At 36.6% G+C, this 19,313-nt stretch overlaps 2 protein-coding genes across 2 annotated transcripts in view; one reads left to right on the plus strand and one right to left on the minus strand.

Moving 5' to 3' along the window:
- The window catches only part of LOC107042706 (cytochrome P450 6k1), a 13,127-nt gene extending 5,702 nt beyond the window's left edge, over nt 1–7,425 (plus strand). The window contains exons 2-5 of the mRNA XM_015263864.1: nt 3,415–3,639; nt 5,193–5,467; nt 6,137–6,317; nt 6,951–7,425. Coding sequence (XP_015119350.1) covers nt 3,415–3,639; nt 5,193–5,467; nt 6,137–6,317; nt 6,951–7,114 — 845 coding nt within the window. The 3' untranslated portion in view covers nt 7,115–7,425. The remainder of the gene's footprint in view (nt 1–3,414; nt 3,640–5,192; nt 5,468–6,136; nt 6,318–6,950) is intronic.
- Nucleotides 7,426–12,456: 5,031 nt separating this feature from the next.
- LOC107042709 (alcohol dehydrogenase class-3) lies at nt 12,457–17,289 on the minus strand. Its single transcript, XM_015263868.2, has 5 exons — nt 17,070–17,289; nt 15,576–16,040; nt 14,662–15,009; nt 12,683–12,957; nt 12,457–12,593 (listed from the first exon to the last, which is right to left on the minus strand). The coding sequence occupies exons 1-5, from the start codon at nt 17,085–17,087 to the stop codon at nt 12,569–12,571; spliced, it is 1,131 nt and encodes a 376-aa protein (XP_015119354.1). The 5' UTR covers nt 17,088–17,289; the 3' UTR covers nt 12,457–12,568.
- Nucleotides 17,290–19,313: the final 2,024 nt, after the last annotated feature.

Consider the following 19,313-nt stretch of genomic DNA (forward strand, 5'->3'; position numbering starts at 1 on the left):
AGTTCTAAATAGCCCGTCGCTTAAATAGTTGGAATCAACGTTCACCCGGCTAAAAAATTCGATTTTGGCAAAAATCCACTTGCCCCGGAAAACCGGAAAATCTGACCCTTTGGGGGCCAAAAAAAAACGGTTTCTCAGTTTTCACTTTTTCCACACACTTTTGACAGTTCTGGCTATCCCGGCGCTTAAGNATCCAAGATCCGACACTTTAGCCTCCGGTGAAAATTTTTTATTTTTATTTTTCACTTTTTCCATATACTTTTGATAGTTCTGAATAGCCCATCGCTTAAAATAGTTGGAATCAACGTTCACCCGGCTAAAAAATTCGATTTTGGCGAAAATCCACTTGCCCCGGAAAACCCGAAAATCTGACCCTTTGAAAATTAAAAAAAAAAAACTTTTTCAGTTTTCACTTTTTCCACATACTTTTGAGAGTTCTGAATAGCCCGTCGCTCAAATAGTTGGAATCAACGCTCACCCGGCTAAAAAATTCAATTTTGGCGAAAGTCGACTCTCCCCCTGCCAAAACCGAAAATCTAACCCTTTGGCTCCGGGTGAAAAACAATTTTTTTTAGTTTTCACTTTTCCCACATACTTTTGAGTTCTGAAAATAGCCCGTCGCTTAAATAGTTGGAATCAACACTCGCCCGACTAAAAAATGCGATTTTGGCAAAAGTCGACTTTCTCTCTGGAAAAACAGAAAATCTGACTCTTTGGCTCGGGGTGAAAAAAAAAAATTTATTTCGACTTTTGTCGCGTCTTCTGGGGTTTCATTGGCATCAGAATTGTCAGAATACAGAATCAATTTTCACTTGGCGAAAAAATTCAATTTTGGCGAAAATCGACTTTCACTTTTGACCCACGTGAAAAAGAAAAAAAAATTTTCCCCGTTTCTGTCACCCCCGAAGGTTTCATTGGCATCAGGGGGTCAATAAATACAGAATCAACGTTCACTATTTTTTATTTAAACACCGCCTGCAAACGGGGAGATGAGGGTGGCTAAAATATATTCTGCAACCCTGTCTCCTTGTTGGCTACAAATTTTAACCCTCCGCATACATGCCTTCCGCTTCACCCGCTCGTAAAATCACGCGTTCTCGGTAGCATCGAGGACTTCTCAGGACCGAAAAGAACTGAGGATTCGAAAGGTCTCTGGAAAAGTACGTCGCATAACTGATTAGGACTTACCAGGTCCATCTAGGTCTTCAGAGATCTTGAAAGACCTGTGTACGTCCAATCAGAACCAAATCCTCGACTCGGGGATCTTTCGTTTTGCATTTTCTCCGTGTACTCTGAAGGGTATTTTTTTTTACGTAGTTTTTCTTCAATTTTTTCCTACCCGCGATTCTTCTAACAAATGATTGTTATAATCCTGTGTACACTTAATTTATAATAATATAACCGACGGCAGTGACCGGCGGTTCTATTAGAAACCATGAAAACCCGAAAGGGTATACGAAAACAGAAAATTTCTAATAATATGCGAAGGCTTTACAACTTTTTGTTATTTCTTCTCGTAATGAGACAAATTATTCATTTTTGTCTCTGAATTTTCTTCCAATTGAAAACCACATTCGAATTCATTTGACACATAATTATTTGAGGATTCTAAGTGTAAACGTTGGCTACTTATTATCTTCCTGTGCAAAACACTTATTCAAAGTTTATTGGAAAATTAATTAGATGAAAAAATTACGATTCTCAATAGCAATTCGCATTCATTGAGTTTCATAATCTATTGAATGCTTCATATCATTGAAAGCACTGTTATGAAGATCATCATTTATTCGAAACCAACTAATAACATTAATTATCTTGAAAGAAATAGAGGAAATATCACAATCTTGCGTATGTGAATTATTCCTAAAGAAATACATCGGTGACTCCCAAAAAACGTCAATTCATTTTATATTAGACGTATTTGTTTGTACATCCTCGTTAAAAATTGATTATTAAATTGAATTACTTTACTCAACTCCTTCCCCACTCACCTTTTTGTGTAACAATTTTGGCTGTAATGTTTATAGTTTTCAAATGGAGCAGACATTCATTCATTTCTTCTCACTAAAATTTTTGCCGTTTTTCTTATTTTCATATTTTGAAACGACACAACGTGTGCTTGCACAGATTATAACAACACATGAATACGCGTGCATCGAGTGTCGTTATGTGAACCGGCCACGATTTGCATGTGTGGTTTCAACGATTCAAACGCTGTGTTCGGCATATCGAAACTCAACGATTTATTGATGTTTTCATCGACTCTCTGATTCCATGTCATGTCTTTTTCACAGGAGGAATAGGAGATTAATTCACTTTCAATTGAGGAACTTCCGCAGTAAGTATATTTGGTGAAAATTTCGAAATGATATAAAGACGCAATATTTGGATCATATGTTGTTGAGCACATTCAAAAACTATTCCCAAAATTTCAAGTACCTTGTCCTCCCCATTTTCGATATATACATCGTCAAAAATGGAAAAAACACAAAAATTGAATGTTTGGCGATGCATATCTCAAAAATGGGATGGACCAGGGACTTGAAATTTTGGGAATATCTTTTTAATGTGGTCAACAACATATGATCCAAATATTGCGTCTTTATACCATTTCGAAATTTTCACCAAGTATACTTACTGCGGAAGTACCTTAACCCTCGATCGGTCACGTCATGGCACGAGCGCCGTTCTGTCTCGATTTTTATTTTTTACGGTGAAACGGTGTTGAGAAAAAATCTGAAAAAATTGAAATTCCTACTTTCCACCATGTCAAACATTTAAACAATTTTTGTTCTGTGCATCTTTGCACCGATCAAAAATTAAAATTCCTTAAAAATTCGACTCAGTCGAAATCTCTGTGTTTAACCTCTAAATGTCAAATTTTCGCACCGAATGGAAATCAATTTTTCAATAATGTTTTCACTTTTCTCGTTTTATAGTGATATTAGTTGTTAGTTGAAAGTTCAAAGTTACTCGTTTAATCATAAATACATCATTTTTTTCAACTTTTTGTTTTCTCAAAATGGGAAAATACACGGAACGGCGCAGCGCTCATCACGCGACCAGATACGTTTGGTGGAGAGGTGCGACCACTCGAGGGTTAATCGATGTCAACGCGAATTCGAGAAATGTCATGTCTTTTTTATACAAGGATTCCTGATAAAATCAATGATTGCTTTTTTTCTTTTATAAAATGTTGTAAAAAAAAGATTTCAGTTTATCTATTTTTACAAAAAAGTTTTTTTTTGTAAAATTGAGAGCATCTAAAATTGCATACCATGCTCATTTAATTTGTTATTGATACATTTCTTCATTTTTCTCTGTAAGGACCATTATCCTAAGTACGAATCAGAAGAAGGAAGATTAGATTGACATTAGACAGTGATTTTAAAAACTGCTATTATTATGTTCCAGTATCCGAGTTTTTCCATGGATTCAAAAGAATGGTAGCCCTAGTCACCGTCTTCTTCATGCCAGAGTTGGTAGAAAAAATTGGTTCCAACATACTTTTCGATTCCAAGTTCGTCAGGAAAGTATTCTGGAATGCTGTCGATGAACGCGAGAAAAGTGGCTCGAAAAGAGGAGATTTCATTGACTCTCTCGTGCAACTCAAAAATGGAGAACAAAATCCCACTTACAGTTGAGTAGTTTTTGTAATCAGGAATTATACTTCATTGGGCTGTCCATAGAACAAATTGGACATTTTACTGAAACTTTATGTCAGTCAAATACCGTTTACAGACAGCGTGAAGAAAAATGAGCTTGGTCACTCAACCGAAAAAACTTTTCTCGATCGTGTGATTGCAATGTTCGGCTTCGCCTTGGGAGGCAACCTTCACAGTCGTCCGAAAAGTTTTTTTCATTCCTCGAATTTCTGTTCTTTTCGACGAACCTCGGAATAACAAAACCCACGTTCCTCCCTGCAATCACGAAGAAAAAACGAACTTTCCCGGGCAGTTATGACGGAAGAGTACATTATGTCATCAGGCGAGGGAGAGAAAATAAAGGAGTCGTGCCCACATGCAGAATTACCCCCGATCCGAAAGCGAGGGTGCTAAGCACGTGGGTAATCTTCCTTTATTTAACCTCCCGTGGTCAGAACATTATTTTCCGTCACAGCGCAGGCGCAAAGTCAGATTTCCCGCCCGCAAAACGGGAGGGAAATGTGCACTTTGCGCCCGCCGTGGCGGAAAAGTATTATCACAAAGTTACATTCGTCAGATATACCTTTAATAACTTTAATCGCGGTTAGAATCGCGGTTTATCGTCCTGATAACTTGAAATGTTGCATATCAAACGGCAATAAAAGTATTATTGAACTCATCTGATTATAATTCTCGCTTTCGACTCGGATTATAAAGTCATTCTCGTCAGATAATGCTTTTATCGCCTGATGACGTAATGTACTATTAAGATATAAGTGGAAAAATCGCCTTTTTCTCACCAGTATCATAAAATATTGTACGATACATATGAAAAAATGTACTTGCTGACGAGTGTGCGGATTACATCCGTAATCACAGTACACTGAGAAAAAAAATTCTAATATCTAAAACGTATTTTCTTGAGACAAGTAATTTTTCTTCAACTGTTTAATTCTCCCAGGCATCTCAACTCACGTGGCCCGAGAAAGGTCTCATGGTTTAACATATTCTTGTTCTCAAGTATGATTTTGTCGTAAATGAACTCACTCAAATATATAAGCGTATAAGCACCGTCAATCTTCAAGTATTTATTGTTTTCATGATTTTTTTTGCTATGCAGTTGCAATATTTCGATATGTAATACATTCATGATATAATACGCAACTACGAATCGCATAACCACAGTTTAATATGAGAATTCAGCGTTTGAACCTATCAAAAACCTTGATTAAAAGTCCGCAAATTTTGCACTGCAAAGACCTCAAAGCTTCGTTACGTGTTTTTTCATATTTAAAGTGGTAAATAAAGTGAAATTTTTCCGACAATCACATCCAATCATCAAACACTTCATGATCAGGAACAGAAAGAAATTTTCAAGTTGATGGTTGTGGAGGAAATCGGGTGAGCGGTATTACCCGCTGACCGGTACAGGCATACCCTCCCCTAATGTGAACCTTGCATGCGAGAAACATTTCTTTCCGCCCATGGTCCACTATATACTATTCTTCTTACTTCAGAAAATGTGCAATGATTATCTTATCGGTTTAGGGTTCGAAGGGGAAAATCTTCTGTACCAATCGGGAACATTTTTCTCGGGTTTCGAGTCCAGTTCAACAACCACATCATTCACACTTATGGAATTGGCAAAAAATGAGCAGTATCAGGAACGAGCGAGAAAAGATATCTTGAGGGCCATTGGTGAGCATGGTTGGGGCTATGAGGCCATAAATGATATGAAGTATTTGGATCAATGTATCGCGGAGGGTGTGAGACTGCACCCTCCGGTGTCCACTATTGATCGATTTACGAGAGATGAGTACAGGGTAAGAATTACGATCACAATCTTTTGACATTGCAAAATACATAATCTACGATTTGAATGGCATCAGAAAGTAAAAAAATGATGAGAAGCGAGTGGTTAGAGACTTGTGTCACTTTCTAGTAGATAAATTTTGAATGAATTGACATGAAAATAAAAAAAAGAAATTTCACGAGAAAATTCGATTTTTCTCCTGCAAATAAAATATGTAGATTAATATGTAGATGAATATGTAGATGTTTTTGGCCTTTGGCTACGCACTGTTGAAAATATTCCACTGAAATTTTTGGTAAGTCTTGGAAATTTTTAACAAGTTACGTTTCTACCGAAATTTCAAGGAATTTTGTCTTTGAATCTTTAAAAAATTCATGAGAACGGTGAATTTCAATTTAATTATTCGGAGAAAATGAATGAAAAATCGCAGATTCCTCTGAATATTCGGGGAATTCCTTCAAAAAAATTTGAAGTTTCTCAAATTTTTAAGGAATTCCCTGAAAATTGAAGGAAATTTGGTGGCAAATATTCATTTTCACTTGAAAATTCATGTAAATTGTACAATTTCCGTCTTCCTGCCGCTAAAAAATAGGAACTTTACTGAATGATGATGATAACAGTATCGTGCATTGATGTGCTAAATTGAAAGTCCATCTTGAAATGAATCAATTTTTTGCAGATACCCGGAACTGATGTTGTCCTAGAAAGCGAAACACCGATTTATATATCACTATATGGACTTCAGGAGGATCCCAAATTCTTTGAAGATCCGGGAGTGTTCAATCCTGAACGGTTTCGAGAGGGCCGTCAAGTTTCGGAAGCCTACATACCATTTGGTTTGGGTCCGAGGATGTGTGTCGGTAAGAAAATTTGAGCGAACTCGATTTACAGTACTTTTTCACCCTAAATTGGGGAAAAGTGCGAGACGAATAGTGAATTTTTTTCCGTTGGGCGGGCAAAATTTACTGAACGTGACGATAATTTGTGCCGAAACTGTAAAATTTACTCTGCTTTCCATAAAAAATTATCCCAGTAAACGTGAATGATTGCTCAATATTTCATGTAACTTTTCTGTAACGGAGAATGGTTTTTTTCCGAACACATTCGATGAAATTTCACTTCGATTCGTCCCCATGACCTTCAGATGAATGCAAGAAAAAAATACCCTACCGGTGGGGGAAAATTTACTGTACAGAAGGATAATTTTTGCATCCATACATGCTTTTTTGCTTCCGAATGGAAGCTTTGTAATCGCTCAAATTTAAGTTTCCAATTTTTTGTGTTAGGGTAACAAAAGTCTACAAAATCACAAAAATCTAAGACTCAAATTTGAACGACTCAGAATCAAAAATGCTAGCTCTCGTAAAGCCAAACGTGAGAAATGATACAACGTATTATTTTTAATTCTTTAAATGTGGAATCGACTGAATATGAATGAACCTCGAATCAATGGACTTAATTTTAGACAAAGTATTAATGGACAAAATTTTTAGGCATGAAAGTGGGACAATTACACGCAAAAGTGGTGCTATCAATGATCCTGAAGGAGTACGAGGTTTATCAGAGTCCAGAGGACAAAAGCTATTTGGATCCACGATCGACTTTCACAGCTGCTGCTAACGGAATTATCTTGCACTTCAGAAAACTCGAAACGTAATGCATTTGTAAATATACACCTCGCATTTTTGTATTTGAGCGATTCCACCAAATCCTGCGCGCAAATCTGGTCTCTCAAGTTTTTATTTCTAAGTGGAATAGGCAACATTCATTTTAAAAAACCATACGCATACATATGTAAAAAAATGTAAATACATATACATCACTGAAAGTTTGTTCACTTCATGATAAGTATTTTGAAAACAGACTTACATAAATAAATATGAAATAAATATTTTAATTCAGAGGCACCGATGTCGGTGGCCGAGTAGGCTAGACGCAATAGTATATTTCGTCACTAGGCCGAAAAAAACTTTTCTGGCGAATATGAGTTTGCAGCCCGAGCCGAAGGCGAGGGCTGCAATCATATGAGCTAGAAAAGTTTTTTTTGGCCGTATGACGAACAGTATTTTTTGTCATGAGGGCCGTAGGCAGAGATTCACGGACGCGAAGTGGAGCGGAGCGTCCGTGAAGCGCTGCCTCACGGCCGGAATGACAAAAAGTCTATTGTGCAAAAGGGGGAGATACATCCGCCGAGTCAGAACTGTACACGACACCGATCTGTACACGGAGCGCTACTGTGCACAGCAGAACTGTCCACAAATGAAATAGTGCACGGGCGAAACTGTCCACGAGGACGAAGTGTCCACAACGCGCCAAGCCGATAAACCAGCATCGGTATTGTAGGAATCGAATACATTTATTACCTATAGAATAAAATTGTCAGCAACAATTTCCGTTACCTGATGGCGCTATAAGACTGAAAAGATTATTTTCGTGAAATATCCAGGGCTGTACTACCTGAACTCTTAGGTAAAAACTGAGTCGTGGACCCTAATAGGAGCTAACTGAATAATTGTTTGCCTCATTAACTCAAGTGACAGGCCTACAGTAATTACTATTATCACTTCATACATGAATGAGAACCGCAAATTAATTTGTTGATCAAATAATCATTATTCAGGATAGCCAATTATCTGATTGTCGGATCAATTCTCAACCATCACAAAAAACTGATCGATTCTTCAATCCATAAATAATTAATAACGTACACTTCCTAATTACGTTGATAATTGTTCATTCAATTACAAAGTTATTAAATATCAAATTAATTGGTTATTTCAACAATTAATTATTTATTATTATGATTAGTAAACTGATTAATGGATAATTTCAACCATTGATTATTTAATTATCCAGTTAATCGCCCATTAAAATTAACCATTTACAACTTCCCAATCTACCGAGTAGTTACTGTAATCACCTCGAAAATGAATCATTAGATTTTACTACCATTTCTCCATGTTTTAGGGTGTTTAAAACTTTTTTAAACCCATCTGAACGAAATACCTATTGTGTGGGTGTGACAATTTCTTCCGAATGAATTGTGCGATCAAGATGATCGATAACACAATCGGAAGGTCTTCATGTAATTTAGACCTGATTTCATTTTGAAGTGAATCCCTCCAGTGGTTTTTCCAAAGTGTCCTGGAGAAAAAAATGAAAATTTCTCAGACAAGGATTTTTCACGAATGAATTATGTAATTGTGATTAACGATATCAGAATATCACTGAAATGAATCGGTCCAGGGGTTTTCCCACGATGAAGTCTTAAAATTGATAAAGGTTGCACGGTTTGAATTATTGGATAACTTTGTAATATGCAGCGATAATTATCCAATAATGAAATAATCAAAAAATTCCTGGCGTCAATTCTTTAATGATAGTTTATTTCGTTTCGCTCACGAATTGTTTGAAGCATCGAAAGTGGTCTTGGAATAATTGACAATTGATCGGAATATTGCATAATTATGGTCTTCAATTGATGGTTGGGTAAATAATTGAAAATCTCTCCATAGAAATGATTCATTGACTAAATAATTGATTTTTTTCTAATCCGAAATTCATCATCATCAGGGTTAATCAGAAATTCCCAGATTCAATTAATTCCTCTTTAAATAATTGATAAAAAAATCAAACAGGATTAACAGTTGATACATTAATCGGTTAATTTTTCATTCTGATTAATAATTTACTAATTTATTGATAGTCGTTGATGGGTGACTATTTATTTATAAAAAAAAGGGGGTCAGCATTGATACCAATTGTCGATTAGTAAAATAATTGTCGATTAGTAAAACCAAATAAAAATTAACATTTTTTGTTTAGGAGCAAACGAAAAGGCACATTACGGCACGAGGTGAATGTAGCAACAGTGTCAAAATAATATTTTTCGTCATATATTTTCCCTGAAAGGAGTATTTTTCACCGGCAAAATTAGTTTCGATTAAGTGATGAAGGATATTTTTGTTGTCCCGATGTTCGTGAGCGGCTTTTTAGCACGCGCGGCATGTGCGTAAAACGAGGTTTCACGAATCGATCACGAATTGATCACTTTTGTGATCGATATAAATTTATATTTAATCATCACTTCAATGATTGAAAAAAACTGTTGTGTTTTTTGTAATTAACAATGGAACCGAATTAATGATGTATGAATTAAGGGGTCTCCTCAGTAGGGCCAAACGGGGATAGGCGCGCGGGTGAGTGGAGCGTAAAATGGTTAAGTAAGTGAGGTTATTTTCGAGAGAGACGAAACATCAAACATGGCGTGCGTTGGATAGTGACAGATATCACGCCAATTATTTTTATGGTTAATTTATTCAACAAATTACTGCCAAAAATCGATGAGACTTCATTCCCTTATTTTTGAGAGTTTAATATAAATAAATATAGCTTAAATAAATAAATATAGGAAAAGGGGCGTTGACACATCTCTCAGGAACACATCTACACGCAAATGCTGTCGCCAAACAAACTTGTTTCACGTCGTTGTCCTCCTCCTTCTACGTTGACATTTTCGCTTAACTGAAAAAGGAGAATCATTGTTGAACATGACCATTTCATTTAAATACGTGATTTTTATAAAGTATGTTTCTCTGTTGTTACCTCCGTATTCTTCATCCTTTTCTGCAGACAAGGATTTCAATTCCATTTTTGATGCTCGCTTAAACATTTCTGTAGGGAATAATAATAACGATGGCATGCAACTACCAGATGAAATAAAAACACATTGACTTCCACTAAAATAAAAGTATATTTAAAATGAAAGTTAAATGTCACACAAAATCCAGACACATCTTAGCTGCATGATGGTTGGTTAAAAAACTAAACTTAAGACTAAGTTTTGGGCACTTCGACTCTGGGCCCGAGCTTACCCCCCACTATAACCCCCACTCCTACGCATACCCAAAATGGCAACATTTTTGGGGGAGGCAAACTCTTAATTTCCCTGCGTGAAATTCCCCTGCATTTCCCCACACGTGCGCGCCAGACTGTCGCCAAAAGGTCTATCCCCAATAAAACCCTCAATAAACCTTACCTAGGCCGTCAGTCTATTACCCTCGGCAAAAAAGGGATCTTGGCCGAGGGTTTGCTTAAATTTCTTAATTGCTACGATGGGATTTTTCCAACGATGTTAAATTCCAACTAACTTGTAACATTGTCCCGCAAACTGATACGTTGTTCTTCATCAATTCTCTTCGATTGCTCTTCGGGTAGATATTGCTTCAGAAATGTATATATTTCATCTAGAGTAATTCTGTAATGAGATGGATAGATATTAATGGATTGGATTCAACCGTAGTCAATCCACGGATATTAATACAATTGTTGATGCATACTCTTGTTTAGATACATTTTTTTGTGCCACTAAAAGACACATGTCCCGATTAAACCTTATCTCCATGAGCTTGGTCTTCACAATCGGTAGCCCATTCTTCATTCGTGTCATATTCGTCACTTCATCTCGCAGTATCTCTTGCAAGTTTCCTAGAATTCAAGATGCAATTCTCCTATGAGATTCTCGACATGGAAATTATATCAGGATTGTTTATCCAAATGTTAATGTCAACGCGTATTAGTGCGAGCAGTTGACTTGGAGCCACTGAATGGGTTTATGTATACAAAAGAATAGGGAACATAAATTTTTTTCAAATTGATCAAATTCCCCTTTCAATTTGTTCTATGGGTCATAAAAAAAATATTCCATGGAAAAAAAATTGATTTTGATATGGATTATTAATGTTAATAATAAGTTGAAAGTTGATCGCTCGGATGGGGCACTCGGACGCTGATACGTCACAGCACAGCAGTTACACTAGGCTGCTAGTGTGCGAGAGAGAGAGCGCGCGACGGCTCTGTCGACTTCCGCTACGAGAGTGAGTGAGAGGCATGGCGACTACAGTGCTGTGATGTCACAGCCCACTCGAGGCGCCCAAAAAGTGCACTTTTCAATCAACGATTTCTCATTGAAAAATGCGAATTGGACGGTTCAAAAAATTATTGGGGAGATTGTTACAATTTCTAGATTAAGAAAAAAATATATAAAAAAATACGTATGTTCCCTATTGTTTTTTGCCAGTTATTGTTAAATTTCTCGTGATTTATGTTGTTTGTGCTTATCAACACAGTTCCCAAGTCAGCCTAAAAGCAGAAAGAATACTATTTTATATCAGAAAATGGAGTTCGACATCAGTAACAAAAAACAAAGAATTTTGCAGTGTGCCTGGCTGCAATAGTTCAGCCTATCGTGATATTACAGTGAGATTTTTCCAATTTCTCTTTAAAAAAATAAGAGTTTCGTAACATTGAAGATGAAATTCGGTGAAGAGGAAACAGTCGATCGTCCAATGGCTTGAAAAAAAATCTTGAGAATCGGAAAGCCAGTGACCAATCAATGAAAGTGTGTTCGTTACATTTTACCAAAGACGGCTTCTTCACTCAGTGTCAGTTCAGCTGAGAATCTAATGAAATTATTCAATTTTCTATTGCCAGTTGATTTTTCTGTGATCATTCGTGAATTAAATTGACTTTATTTATTTCAATTGTAGATGAAAATGGTAAAACTGTTCAATTAAAACTCATAAGTGTCCCATCTTGTAATTTGCCAAAGAGACAGCAAATCGACACAATTCTTGCATAGATACTTTCATGATCAAACTACCCGTGGAATCCCAACGAAACCCTTACAATTTTTAATTACTCCAATTGTTTACAAGAGAGATTATACGAACGTACTGACGATTACCTGCTCACGCTAGTTCGAATTTCGGCCGCACGGCGGCCAAGGCATTGGCCACCCCCCTCAGAGTTCCCAATAGAAGTGCGAATGCGGTACAGTGTAGAATCCACAACCGCATGCATAGGGTTGGACAAAGTGCCGAAATGAGACCCGATAAGGGGACTCAAAAGGCCGTTAAAAAAAGTCAGAAACCATATCCGGAATAATCTGCAATTCTATTCAACTCGTCGCATTTTTAACATCACGAATACGCAAAAACGTGAAGAGAATATCAAATTAACCTTTATTTCTTGTACAAAAGATTCTATACATTTTTTTAGAACACATTTTTATTCATTATTGAGTGGAGATTATCCCAAAGGGTTAGAAGATTCAGTATTTAAGAACTGCTCTCAAGCTGAAAGGAAGAAAATTCAAAATTTTTAAATGAATGAATTGATGAATAATTTTTCTCTCACTAGAGAACTCGCGATGTGTTCTAATTACCATTTCCCAGAATGAAGCAATTGAAAGGCCTCGTTGATCTCCTCAAACTTCATGGTGTGGGTGATGAACTCGTCGAGCAGTAATTTCTTATTCAGGTAATTATCGACGAGCTTTGGCACACTGTCCTTGGATTTCCAGCCTCCAAATGCTGTGCCTTTCCATACACGACCAGTGACCAGTTGGAATGGACGAGTGCTGATCTCCTGACCTGCAGCAGCAACTCCCACGATAACAGACGTTCCCCAGCCTTTGTGACAAGCTTCTAAAGCTGCTCTCTATGGATGATAATCAAAACAATTTTCGACACATTCTCGATCGATCTAGCATACTCATTTATAAAAAAATGCAATTGTCCGCTTGTTTGGCCTCAAGACTGTGTTATTTTGCCCCTTCTGAAGTAATTATCATCAATAATACTAGACTGCCAATTGAGGGTGAAAATTTCTCCAACAAAATTTCCCCGACATTCCTCCCCCCCCCCCCCCCCGCCGCTCCACATTTCCTCGTACCATTTTTTCCTCAGGCTTTTTTCCTCGACATTTTTTCCTTAAAAATGCATGCTAAGACCAATGTATTCTCTTTGCATTTCTTTCCAATTTTGCAATTAATTTTATTTACAAAGGAAAAAAATTATTCAGTATTCACTTTTTTAAATTATATGTGAACGATAGNGGTCGAGCGTGAGAACCACTGCTTTCCTATTTTCGGCAAACGAATTTTCGGCTAGCTTCCACTCTATACGATAGTGGCATTGTGAACACTGTTCTCGTGAGTAACTCGTCGGAACTGTTGTAATTGGGAGAATTTGATCATCACTCAGGTGCGATACTTGAGGATTATCCCCCCCACTTATTACAATGGTCAATAAGCAACAGAAAATCGATGATAGACCGAACTTGAATTGGAGATGAAGCTATCATATTGGCAACAACAGCCGTAGTCATCACTCATTCACAATAGGAAGGATTATCCTCTCTCAACGTTACTATCATCAGCCGTGGGAGAATTTTATTTTGTTATTGAGGATTATATACCCACACAATGGAGATTTTTATTGAAGGAATTGAATACTGCACTTTTTTTTCTTCTCTATATAAATAAAAAAATAAGGAAGTTTAAAAATTCAGGAGACGCCTTTAATCACAAGGGTCATGAGGGTCATAAGGGTGATATGAGGGGTTCCTATATGAGAAGTCCCATATGAGGGGTCCTCATATGAGGTATCCTCATAAAAATCATAAGAGTCATAAGGGGTCCTAATATCAGGATGAAGGGTTTTGATATAAGGGGTCTTGATATAAGGGATCCTGATGTAGGAGGGTAATTTTGACTATTATCTGTAACCCTCATTCTGACTTTTACTTGTGATCTTTATTTACCAATCCTGTTCCTCATTGTATCCTTAAATTAATCTGAGTTTTGAAATAAGGCCTTATATCTTCCAAAAACTTGTCTTATAAAGAGCTTCATTTTATTCTTCTCTTTTCATCATATTTGGCTTTAACTATGCTCCGTTCCTTTTCTACTTTTACGATCATCTTCGGATAATGAGGTTTAAAAAAACCCTTACGGTCACATCGGCTCGGTCANGGGGGGGGGGGGGGGGGGCTAAGCCCCCCCCCTGGGGTTGACGAGCGGAGCAAGCATGGGGCGAAGCCCTCTAGTTGTAAATAAATACATTGCAGAAATTGGCAGGAGATGGAAAGGGAAAACACTTGTGTTATCATGTATTTTTGAGGAAAAAATGTCGGGAAAAAAAACGGTGAGGAAAAAATAGCACGACGAAATTTTGGAGGGGAAAAATGTCGGGGTAATTTTGTTGGGGAAGAAAAGTCGTGGAACCCCAATTAAGCACGAACTCAACCAGAATGTTTTTATTCATATCAACTTCCATTTAGAATGTATTTCAGATTGTCACAATTTTAGGAAAATTGAAGTTATGTTTATTTTACTTTAAAATCAATAAAAGAATGACTCACCATAGTCTGGACGTTTCCCACGCACTCGAAAGTGTAATCCAATCCCCCATCAGTGAGTTCAATCAACACTTCCTGAATGGGACGAGTGTGGTCCTTCGGATTAACGAATTCAGTGCATCCGAAGGCTCTTGCCGGCTCGAACTTCTCGGGATTAACGTCGATGCCGATGACTCTGGATGCCCCAGCCTCTTTGCATCCTAGGGCGACTGCCAGACCGACAGCCCCGAGACCCCAGATGGCACAAGTGCTTCCGGGCTCGACTTTGGCGGTGTTGAGGGCTGCCCCGTAGCCGGTGGGAACTCCACACCCGAGCAGACAGATCTTCTCTAGAGGAGCTTTGGGATCGACCTTGGGAAGACAATCATGAGAATTAATTCCAAGGAGACATAATTATTTTCGAATGACGTTTCTCGAGCTCTGTGTGAACATCATGCATTTCGATGAAATTGACGTTCTCGACCATATGTTTTCAAGTTATTAAAATTCCTTTGGACCATGTCCATATTTTATTCATCGTTCTTATTGGAACTCTTGTGACCCTTAATCTGACCCTCGTGACCCGCATTCTGACCCTGATGATACCTTTCGTGACACTTAACCTGATCCATTTGACCCTTAATCTGACCCATGACTCTTAAGCTAACTCTTGTGACCCTTCTGGCCCTCATTATACCTTTTGTGACCCTTAACCTGACCCATGACCCTTAATCTGACCCATATGATTCTTAAGCTGACCCTTGTGACCCTTAATCTGACCCTTGTAACCCTCAGTCTGACGCTCATGACCCTTGTGACCCTTAATTATGAAGTTTTAATTTCAAGTACCAAAGTTTTATCACCAGAAGTCGATTTGGATTTTTATAATACAGAGATATTATCAATTAATTAATGAAAATCAATCACTTCTGTCGTACCTTCGCAAGAGAAACATCAGCAACAACAGTATACTCCGAGAAAACCGAGCACCCCATGAAATGAAAAATGGGTTTCCCCTTGCAGGTGAATCTGGTCGTGCCATCTGGCATCAGACCCTTTCCCTGAGTGACTCGAATCTTCTGGCAGAGATTGGTCTTTGGGGATTTGCAGAATTTGCACTCTCTGCACTGAGGAGTGTAGAGAGGGACGACATGATCTCCTGGCTGAAACTCGGTGACGCCTGGGCCGACGCTCTCGACGATGCCACTGCCCTCGTGCCCCAGGACACTGGGGAAGACTCCCTCGGGGTCGAGCCCTCCCAAGGTGTAGGCATCGGTGTGGCATAGGGCGACTGCCACGACTTTTATGCGAACCTCATTGGCTTTTGGTGGGGCCACTTCGATTTCTTCAATCGAAAGAGGCTCCTTCTCCTTCCATGCTACCGCTGCACGGCATTTAATCACCTATTGCATGGATTTTAGGAGGAATTTATGGGGACATTAAGAACGGGTTTCAACATAAATCGGTGATCAAGCAGAAATTTATGTCCAGACTAGAGATGTGGAATGATCGTCATTTTCATTTGCTATTTTAGCTTCCGAATGGAAGCTTTGTAGGCTGAATGGGCCAACACGCATATAAAATTCTGTAGAAAACCTAGCGAATTCGTTAGAAAATTCAATTCGCGATCGCAGCGTAGATGTGAGAGCCACCAAGTGGGTTTTAAACTAACTACTCTTGGGGGCCAACCAATGAAATCATTGGGAGTGAACCAATGATAGGCATCAACCAATGAGATCACGGAGAGAACAGTGATCTCATTGGTTGGCCCCGAAAAGTAGTTAGTTAGAGACCACTTAATGGCTATCAAATCTATGTTGCGTTTGCGAATAAGAATTCTATAGGGTTTCTATAGGATTTTTATTGGAATTCTATTTTCTATCTTTCAATAAGAATGCCCTATTTCTATAAGAATTCCAATAGAATTTTCTAGCGAATCCGAGGTTTTCTATTGAATTTTTTCGTACGTGTAGAATAGCATATTGCTAATTTATTAGCAAAAATAACTATACTATATGCAATACAAGAGCAATTTTCCACTTGTTTTATAATTTTTAAAAAATTTTTACACATTTTAGTCGTCTCTCTAACCTCGAAATGTTCATTCGCTAGTAAGACTGTGCTATTTAGGTACTTCTAAATGAATTAATTATCGATAATATTAAACTGTCAATTGAGTATGAACTTAACCAGACTGTTTTTACTCATATCAACTTCCGTTTAAAATTAATTTCAGATTTTAATTAAAGTTGTTTATACTACGTTAAACAGCTCTATCGAATTCGTGTCACGTATTATTGAAGAGTGGATGATTTTTCTTCAATTTAATTCAATTCAGCGACATGTGGGCAATTCATTATCAGTTGTTATGACAATTGTTCTGGAATTGGAGTGACAACTAGGGTTAGAAACTCTTGGAAAATTCTACTCACTTGACCTGCAGTTGCCATTGCGTAGTTTCTTCAACAGATTGATTCTCACTGAATATGAGAACAGATTTGCAATGAGTACCAGTTGAAAATATTGCTGTTATCATTAATTTTTAAAGATTAGAGCGGAGCAGGGGGTCTCGTGTTGTGCGTTAAATAACAAGTTCAAGGACACTTCGAACTCGGTTCGAGTGGCACTCGCCGGTAAGTCCCGGCAACTGTTCAAATGCATAATTTAGTCTGTGCTTTGCACAATTGAATTAAAACTTCAAACATAAAACGTATTGAACAATTATTTGTNTTGGGCCTTATATACTAATTGCTGGTAAGACTCGACAGTCGATAAAGTAAAGTTAAAAATTTAATATAACGCCATCAGGTGGCCAAGGTAGGGACGTAACAGTGCAATTAATCATGCGTCAATTTTCCTCAGTATTTCTCTCACTGATCAGAAATGCAGTAATGGAAAATAATTAATTCCCAAGAAAAACTATTCATTGAATAAAACATAAAATTTTGTTTCCATTATAAAAGAATTTATTAAACGTTCGCATTCGCAAAAACTTTTCGTCCAAATTTCCCGGCCAAATTCCGGAAATATTTATCGTGTTCAAGTTCCACTGAAATTGCAGGAAATGTTGTCATTAAAAAATCAAATATTCCATTGATTTTTTTTTCAAATGACCTAGAAATCAATAAAATACTTTGTTTTTCAGTTTAATTACCCACACGGAAAAATTTATATTTTGAAAAATATATTAAAAGATATCTTAAATTGGTCCATTACATTGTATTAATCCGATAAAATGTTTCATCTCCGATTTTTATTCTTTGCTAGTTTTTTCATGTATTCTATCAAAATGTGAGGATAGAAATTGAATTGATGGGTATTCTTTCATTATTTGGAAAAATATATCAATTCTAAAACTTTCCGGGGACATTGAAAAATCGAAATTTGTATTTTCTTGCCGATCACGTATCTCTGTTCTTTTTTTTCACTTTCTTCCATTGGAATTAGATCATAGAAAGAGAACATATTGATATTTTTTCGTCATTAAAAAAAAATCAGTTTTAAAATTTTTCAGAAAAATAAAAAATCGTTTTCTTTTATTTTCTTGCTGATCACCTCTCCCTGCATTTTTCTCATTTCCTCTCAATGAAATCAGATCATGAAAATGAAATTTTTCGTTTTCATGATCTGATTTCATTGAGAGGAATTATTATATTGTACTGATATTATTTAACATAAATATCTCTTCATTTGAAAATGAGAAAAACTGTTCCCAAAATTTGTATATAATAGGAATAGAATCCAATAAATTCAATTTAATCTAACACAAAGAAAAATTGGAAAGAAAACAATAAAATAAATTAATATAATATAATCTAGCGACGGGCGCGAGGCGCCCGTTCGCTGTTTATATTTTTAAAAATATATATAATATTCTATATATTAAAAAATATATAAAATAGATGATTTATAAATTTTTTTTTATATATTCTTTATAAATTTGAAAAATATATGGAATTGGTCCATGTTATATATTTGTTAAATATATTTTTTGATAGGGGTATTCTGTGAAAATTCAGGGAAAAATTGAAAATTCAATCAAGTTGTGAAATTTCCATCTCATTTCCACTGAAAACTCATGAATTTCCAAGAATTCTACTTAAAACTTGAAATTTCATAACCATTTTTCCCCTAAATTCGATTCAATGTCACTCTCACCAAATTTAACCAATCAATTTTGCACCATAACAATTGTTGTTTCTGAATCACAACAAGTTTATTCATGTTTAGAATTTTACCAGAAATGGAGTTCATGGCTAAAAAAATAAGGTTTCCGGAAATTTAAACAATTTTAATTATTTATTTATAAACAACGAATATTTAAAAAATAATAATTCTGTGCAAAATGCAATTTAAATGGCGCTGAATATTCATGATTTTTTGCGAATTTTTTTCACGCAATTTAGTTGACAAATTTAATAAATGAAAGTGGTTGAATCTATAGTGCGGTCGGTATCAAACTGTAAAACATACTTGGATATCCTTAAAAATGATTCTCAATTTATTCAATTTTTACACAAGGAATCGTTAAATTAGGACATGATTGCATTAGATTTGAATGAATTGCCAAATTAAAGAAAAAGCTATTGAAAAATTTATTTTGTCCCAATTTTCACAGGTACACTGAAAGAAAAACCAGTTCTCAAACAAGTCTTGTTGAAGCCAACAAAATCGCT

The sequence above is a fragment of the Diachasma alloeum genome, unplaced genomic scaffold, assembly GCF_001412515.2.
Source record: "Diachasma alloeum isolate Michigan unplaced genomic scaffold, Dall2.0 Dall_scaffold_00513, whole genome shotgun sequence".
NCBI classification, from domain to species: domain Eukaryota; kingdom Metazoa; phylum Arthropoda; class Insecta; order Hymenoptera; family Braconidae; genus Diachasma; species Diachasma alloeum.

Coding starts and splice junctions, on each gene's coding strand:
- LOC107042709 (XM_015263868.2), bottom strand. Junction 15,010..15,575: donor CTGATGTTTCTCTTGCGAAG/GTACGACAGAAG, acceptor TGTCTTCCCAAG/GTCGATCCCAAAGCTCCTCT. Junction 12,958..14,661: donor TGGGAAACGTCCAGACTATG/GTGAGTCATTCT, acceptor TATCATCCATAG/AGAGCAGCTTTAGAAGCTTG.